Source organism: Sinocyclocheilus grahami, unplaced genomic scaffold (genome assembly GCF_001515645.1).
Source record: "Sinocyclocheilus grahami isolate Dianchi unplaced genomic scaffold, SAMN03320097.WGS_v1.1 scaffold462.1, whole genome shotgun sequence".
Taxonomy (NCBI): domain Eukaryota; kingdom Metazoa; phylum Chordata; class Actinopteri; order Cypriniformes; family Cyprinidae; genus Sinocyclocheilus; species Sinocyclocheilus grahami.
Genome location: NW_015505641.1, coordinates 541,158 through 549,182, shown reverse-complemented (window position 1 = coordinate 549,182; position 8,025 = coordinate 541,158). Strand labels below are relative to the sequence as shown.

The 8,025-nt window shown below is 40.5% G+C and overlaps 1 protein-coding gene across 1 annotated transcript in view; it reads right to left on the bottom strand.

Annotated features, from left to right (window-relative positions):
* Nucleotides 1-272: 272 nt before the first annotated feature.
* Nucleotides 273-8,025, bottom strand: part of LOC107552960 (ubiquitin carboxyl-terminal hydrolase 10) — a 35,178-nt gene continuing 27,425 nt past the window's right edge. The window contains exons 11-14 of the mRNA XM_016235022.1: nt 6,019-6,184; nt 5,472-5,616; nt 3,317-3,382; nt 273-1,320 (exon numbers count right to left, since the gene is read on the bottom strand). Coding sequence (XP_016090508.1) covers nt 1,133-1,320; nt 3,317-3,382; nt 5,472-5,616; nt 6,019-6,184 — 565 coding nt within the window. The 3' untranslated portion in view covers nt 273-1,132. The remainder of the gene's footprint in view (nt 1,321-3,316; nt 3,383-5,471; nt 5,617-6,018; nt 6,185-8,025) is intronic.

The following is an 8,025-nucleotide window of genomic DNA, read 5'->3' as shown; positions in this document are numbered from 1 at the left end:
CAAGCACAACCCCCCCAGGGAGCGAATTAAGGTGACGGCCGCCAAGATTCAGATTTTTGCATTTAATACTTTTAAAACTTAAATATCTGCAAGAAATGCGCAAATGACGCATCTGCCTTTTTTAATCGACCGTTTTATTTGTTTTTTTTTTACGTGCACAAAGCTTTTGTAATCATTTATATCCTAAAGCGCATTAAAATTGTAAGATAGTCATTCTAATCCTACACCCAAAAATCACACTGAAGCTCGCTCAAGCCAAGAAGCCCATTTTAGTTTTTTTTTCTTGTTTTGCTTTTTACTATTTCAGCACAATGCAGCACCCTTTCTCCCACCCGCTATCTTTGTTTTTCCCATGACTCAAGTGTAATCTAGATCTGAAGCATCAGGATTGGGAGAGAAATGGGGGAGAGAAGAGGTTGTGGTGGTGGAGTTGACGTGTCTTGCTCGTGGAGTCGACAAACTCCTACATTGAAATCTATACAAATTTTGGTAGCTTGCTGGTGTTGGGACACTTTGATGCTCTAGTCAAGAATTTAACAGGCTCCACTTAACTGCTGCAAATTAGGCTGACATCTCTTCTTGCTAAAAGGCAAAACACTACATATTTTTTCCTATGCCATTTAAAAAAGTAGATTAAACAAAAAGAGAAAAAAAAAGGATTTTCTCCAGCAGTCCATCAGCCTTAACTGGTTTGAGTTCTTTCAGTTGGGATCCTCTCTGGCCAGTCAACATGAGGCTGTGGACGTTTGCAGTGATTCAGGTCTGTCTCTCCGAACTGGAGCGTTCTGCAGTGCTAACATTTCTCCCCTCAGCTTCTCCAGACCCACACGAGGCCATGTGCAAAGGGGGAAAACACTATTACAGAAAAGTCTTTAGACACGTCGGATGTCTTTTTTACTCTTCCAAAAAAAAAAAAAAAAGTTAGTTGGAAAAGCTGGCTCTCTGGAATAGCAGGGTTGAGGGAAAAAGGACAATCGTGAAGTTGGGCAGTGTTCCTGTTGAGACACATGGTTTTGTGTGTGTGTGTGTGTGTGTGCGTGTGTGTGAGCGTGTGTGTGTGTGTGTGTGAGCGAGTCTGCATGTAAACGTGTTTGAATGTACATCTGTGTGTGCGTGTGTACGAGTATGGTTTCTACAGCAGGTCCACACGACGGTAGTACAGCAGGTAGGCAGTGCGCTCTGCAGTCTGCTTCACCACCTGATGCTGATTGATGATCTTCACCGCCTGGTCATCAATGCGCAGCCAGCCGTTCAGACCGATGTGGAAGACATCTGTAGTGTAGTGGCCACCCGTGGCACTGTTCCCATGGTGATAGACGACTGAGGGAAAAAAACAAAGAATTCAACATGTAAAAAAAATAAAACTAATTTCTACTCAAATTTCCAGCAAACCAGTAGATTTTGCCATTACTCCTAAGGTAGATATTTTTGCGCAGCTACGTAAAAATACGGTGCCAGATATGTCCAAAACAACACATAAGGCGGCAGAAGTTTGTGGAGTTTAGCAGTTTACAGTAGCTAAACGATGTGTCAACCTCTAGCATTACACAATTCAACTCATGCGGTCACAGGTGTGCATATGTTGCCTTTTTTAATAATGAATCCAGACTGGATTAGTCACATTTCTGACTTTTTTTCCCCTTTGACTGTTGTTTTTGACTCAAGTTTGGCATCAATGCAAAACAGCTTCCCATTATGCAAGACTTATGAATCATCTGTTTTTCATCTACAGAGTCCCAAATTGAGAATTTTATTAAAAGCATTTCATTTGTACAGCATAAATAAAAGAATTAAAAAAAAGGCATTACTACAGCAAAAATAATTGTAATATATTGTGAGTGTAATAAGTTCAGTGATTCATTGGTTATAACAGCAACTTTAAGCACAGTTGTTGGGAATCTCGAATCACCATTCCACATTCAAAACCTTGACAGATGAAATTACCATTTATTGCACAACCCCTACACATTATCAGGGGATTTTATGCTTTCCTAAAAACATGTTTTTACATAAATATGTAACTTTGGGCTCCTGTAGTGCATGTTAAAAATCTGTACATGCTTCACAGGCTACAATACCTTATAAAAAAACCTTTAGATTGATTCATAAACCTCTTCTCCAAAAGTACAAACTACAACAAGCCCTACATAATTAATGGTGCTCTAACATCAATCACACAAGAAAATCGGCAGAATACAGACTTGATAGGACACGTTCAACAATTACTGCAGTAAACTCTTGGCTGTTAGTAACGTATACAGCAAGGAAAAGTGAAAAATCGTGTATGCTATATCACAGGCAATTAAATGAAAAATTTAGAGACTATAAAACAGGGATCCTCAAATCTGGCCCACGGGATCCACTTTCCTGCAGAGTTTAGCTCTAACCCTAATCAAACACACCTGAGCATGCTAATCAATGTCTTCAGGATCATTAGAAAATCACAGGTTTGAGTAGGGTTGGAGCTAAACTCTGTAGTGCATTGGCCCTCTAGGGCAAGATTTGAGGAACCCTGCTATAAAGAAAAGAGGCTTCAGGGAAATGTATTGATATATGACAACTGTTGCTAGGGGTTGCTGGACAGGCAACCGGACAAGCATGGAGTCACTTTTTCCCCTCAGAAAGGAAAATAATCTACAATTCACTCCTGGAGGTGGGGAAAAAGGAGAACATCTCCCATAAGGGAAGGCCATGGAGTCGTGTGTGGGGGCAGAGAACAGAAAGACGAGGCCTAACTAGTAAGCAACAGTAAGGTGCTGGAAAGATGGTGGTGCACGTCTTGACAGCTTGCGGGAAAGTGTAATAAAAGTATTTGCACATAGGCCTGTCAGGTAAGCTAATATAAACAGGATTAGCATCTAACGGGGGATAAGTTCCAAATGACAAATCACTGGCCAGGGGATGTTGTGCTACACCATGTCGCCATTCTTAAATATCATCAATGTGTACAGAAGCTCATAGCAAACCAGTCTGCTTGTCTTTCCTCTATTTCCTTAAATGTAGTTATGCCTGTGACTATCAGATTAACTACATTTTTTAAAACTCTTAGCTATCACAGATAGCGAAAAGATTCTTAGTGTCATTGAAATGCATGTTAACATCCAGATTACTAAAGCACCAGAGACGCCGTTGTCATACTGTACCAGTAACATCATCTCCGTGCTTTACAGAATGGACCAAAACACAGCTGTTACGGATTTTTAGTTGTTATTGACAGAGACAGTTTAGAATTTAGGGCTCAATGCACAACTGCACCATAAAGAGTAGACTTAAATGTGTGGTTGCAGCATAAAGGAATAAAACAAAAGAAACATACCTGCAAAGAGCCTGTAGTTTCTTTGGCCTTTCAGAGTTTTGCCCCGCACCCCCGGTGACAAGAGATCTGAAAATCATGATGAATCATTTTAATATACAGCAGCAGTTTTACAGCTGGCCGACTTAAACTATTAGGATGATCCATTTGATAGTTCTGAGAACCAGCATCACACAAAAAGAAAGAGAGAAAAGAGAAAACTTAATTGAATGCAGATTAGTTGTTCTGAATAGAGTCCAGATAAATTAACATGCAGACTAGCGTTTATGGTTCCCAAATGGAGTTCTAACCAACATTCATCAGCAGGAAGTTATTCACAGAGATGTCTTTATGCTGCTCCCTCATTAGTGCTCCTTTATTTTTGTCAGGTTTATATTTAGTGGGGAACCTGGGCCCGTATTCATGAAAATTCTTCAAAATAATGTGTCATACCTAGTAATGGAGTCAGCCCCGCCTCCTCACTAAGATGAAAGTTTTTGTCTTTTCTTCGCTCAGAGTTGCTCTCAGATTGGACCTGAATCACTCTTAAGCTAAGATTCCAACTTAGAAAGTTTTAAGCTTAATTAGGAGCTCTCTAAGAGGAGCCTTAGAAGCTTTAAGAATACGGGCCCAGGTCTCTTCGTGGGTAGCAGAATTGACCTATCGGTAAGCCCCTCCCCTTGAACGCAGATGAGCCAATGGCAGTCGAGTATCAGTTGCACAGGGAGCGGAACTCGGACATCTGTAGGTCTCAGCAGCATAGAGAAATATTGGAAGATCCGAAGCTCGCATCGTTTTTATGGGGTTTATGCAGCCCCTCCCCTCAAACGCAGATGAGCCAATGGCAGTTAAGTATCAGTTGCACAGGGAGCGGAACTCGGACATCTGTAGGTCTCAGCACCATAGAGAAATGTTGGAAGATCCGAAGCTTGTATCGTTTTTTTTAATGGAGTTTATGCTTCAAAAATGGAAAAACGATGTGCCTAGGGTACTTGTAGCACTTATTTCATGTATCTTGAGAGGATAGACAATGGAATTTATTTTACTCCATTTCCTAAACCCAAACAAAACGGAGCAAGATGTCCCAAAGCATTCACCCTCAATCCCAATGAAGATAAAAACGTTTGTTTTCTGGTTGTCATACTCCCATTAAGTTACAATTTTCATCTGCTCAAACAGAACGTTAATGTCATCTTGTGCTTTAGCAAGGTATCTCTGGATAAAACTAGCTAACGTTAAAGTTAGTGAGTCCATACAAACCTAAATTGCGGACTGTTCTCGCATCTTGTACAGTGTAGGGCAAAAACACAAACGAAGGTCTACATTTCACGGTCTCTTCATATAAAACTGGTTAAATGTAAATTAATTTAATCGTACCCTGCGATACATGAACAGTGTTGATCCGGGATGTTGTTATCTGCGATCGTGACGAACGTAACATGAGGCTTCTCCTGCATGCATTGTGATCTGTAACCCTCACTTCCAAATTAATACCCACAATATTTATTTTTAAATATTTTATATATCCCTCCATGGCATATTTAAGTCCCACTTGAATGGTGGTCCTTCTGTGTCCAAAATGTATCAAAAAGACAAGGTTTTCACACTGACAGCAGTTGTCATTGTAAGACAGTTAGCAACTCCGTGTTTGCAACAGTAACTAAGGGGGGCAGGGCTTACCGATAGGTCTATTGAGAGCACATGTAGAGTTATGCTCAAACACAACCATACTCTCCAGACTTTCAAAGTAATGGTGTATCATCTTGGAACAATCCATTAAAATAGAGAGATTTCTCAAGTAAAACTGTGTGAAAGAATAGACCTGCACAGTGCATGTGCACAGAATGAGGAAAATGTGTGTGGAAGATAGACTACGAAGTAATACGACCATCTCAGATGTGAATGGCACGGTTAGCTTATAACATTCTTTATAAAGGTTTTACTTTTGCATTATTCCAAATATTTAGTAGATAGAGGTTACTATCAAAATAAAATGGCATGCAGTGACAGTGGGATGCAGTTGGCTGAAAACAGGAATTTTTTCTCTTGATGTCACCTAGTAAAGAACAAGCACAACTGAAATCATGCAAATCTAACTAAGTAGTTGGTGAAACCTGCTAAAAATCAGTGTGACATGAGCAAAATAGCTTCAGTGAAGAAATAAAAATGAAATAAGCACCTTTACTGATCTCCAGGTCGACAGGGTAATCAATATTCTTGACCAGTTTTTGACATCCACCGGTCTTCTCAAAAACAAATCTCTTAAGGTGAAGCACCAGCACTGGAGGAAGCTCTTCGAGAGTCACTCTCCGGCTGATCTCAATCTAAAGCAGAAAAAGATGATAGGAAATCAGCCACAGGTTTCAACTTAATCAGCATCAACATTAAAACCTTCTCCTATTCCATCTAAATATGAAGAGTTGATAATTAGCCATTTGTAGGTTGATTTGCTATTCTTGAGTACCAGTCCTGAGCTCTGGCATCATGAACAAATATTTGAGCAACTGCACATCACAAATGAGGGGACAAGTTTCACATTGTTTAATACATTTATAAAACACAATTCTAACACAAGTAGACAGCTACAAATTTACCAGTAATGGTATTAAAATCCATCTCAGCTTTCAAGGGGAAACATCAATGCAGCGGTAAAGGGAGCCCGTCAACAGCTCACAGAAAAACTACATTTGTGGGTAGATGATGTTTACTGATAATGATTCACACACCTCCTGCTTGCTCTTAGTGGTGTAGCCCTGAACGGACTCCCGCGCAACCAGTACCTCCAGGGCCTCTTGGACTGTGCGGATCTTCTCTGATTGGATGTCCAGCTGCAGCGTGAAGAAGGGCTGCAAGGTGGCTGACTCTTTTGAGCTCTGCTGGTATACCACAGATCTATTTAAAAGAAAGAGAAATGTTTTTTTTTAGAAAAATTATAAAATAGTAAACCACTACTCCCTGTTACAAGAACAAGATAAAAGGTCAAACTAAACAATATTAAAGAAATTAAAGTAAAGTAAATTTTCAATTTGTCTTCTCTTTGGAGTGTTACAAGCTCTTGGTGCATAAAGATCATCTGTAAAGTTGCAAAGACTAAAGTCTCAAATCCAAAGAGATATTCTTTATAAAAGTTAAGAGTCAACCACGCCTACCTAAAACAGCTTGTTCTAACACGCCCCCACATGTCTACGTCACAATGTGGGAAGATTTGCATAACGCCGCCCAAATGTTCACGCAAAGAAAGGCGGAGTAACTTTTATTCTCGCTGTAGTATTGTTGTTGCCGCCGCCAGCATGTCGTAAAGGCACTGTGTTTCTCGTTGTGAAAGCTAAACTACTTTGTTTGGTCTTCCAAAAGAGGACGATATCGCATCTTTTTCTTCCACACTTTTTCCTTCCACTCAACTTTGTTAACATGCTTGGATACAGCACTCTGTGAACAGCCAGCTTCTTTGGCAATGAATGTTTGCGGCTTATCCTCCTTGTGATGGGTGTCAATGATTGTCTTCTGGACAACTGTCAGGTCTTCCCCATGATTGTGTAGCCTAGCGAACCAAACTGAGAGACCATTTTGAAGGCTCAGGAAACCTTTGCAGGTGTTTTGAGTTGATTAGGTGATTGGCATGTCACCATATTCTAATTTGTTGAGTGGTGAATTGGTGGGTTTTTGTAAATGTGAGCCAAAATCATCACAATTAAAAGAACCAAAGACTTAAACTACTTCAGTCTGTGTGCATTGAATTTATTTAATACATGAGTTTCACAATTGGAGTTGAATTACTGAAATAAATGAACTTTTCCACAACATTCTAATTTATTGAGATGCACCTGTACATCAACTTCACGCTGTCGATCGCCGGATCGGCTTTCACTGTGGACGAAGCGGAGTCCAGCCCGGGGTCGTCACATGTGGTTGCCGCAAGACCGCCGGCCGCTCCTTTGTCGAATCCGCCGGCCTCCGCTCACTCAGCCTGCCGTGTGTGACGCTGTGCGTTTCATTGTGAAAGCGAAACTACTTTGTTTGGCCTTCCAAAAGAAGACCCGACTAGAAATCAGTGGTTAAAAGTTGTATCGACAGCACTGTTCCAGAACACTTCAACCCAAATATTCAGATGTGTGCAGCGCATTTTATGGAGGACTGTTTCCTGATCCTGGTAGAGTAGACTACAATGCCAGCTGTTCTGACTCAAAGACTAAGTATGTTTTTTATATTTAAAGAATTTGCCACCGACGATTCAAACGCGAGTTTTGAGCAGTGTAGAGTAGCGTTTGTAGTTTGTCATTTCTTCGATCACAAATGCAGACATGGTTTTATGTTTACACGGCGCGATGCAATGCAATGCGTAAAAAGACAGTATAAGTCATTATAATCCGTAATTATGTCCCCACTGGATGCAACAAATGCCTAGTTTATAATGGATTTTAATGTTTTTGTCTCGTCGCTCCGGCCGGACACGGCATCACAGTATGGCAAGGGCGTAACATTTCCATGACACGCTTGAGGTATTCGGCCAATCACAACACACTGGATAGCTGGCCAATCAGAGCACACTTCGCTTTTCAGACCGATGAGCTTTGTAAAAATGTACGTGTTTCAGAAAGGCGGGGCATAGAGAAACAATAATATGCAGTACGTGGAAAATAATGTGTTTTTAACCTTAAACCGCATAAACACATTTCATTACACCAAATACACAAAACAATGTTCTTTTTAGCAACATCATATGACCCCTTTAA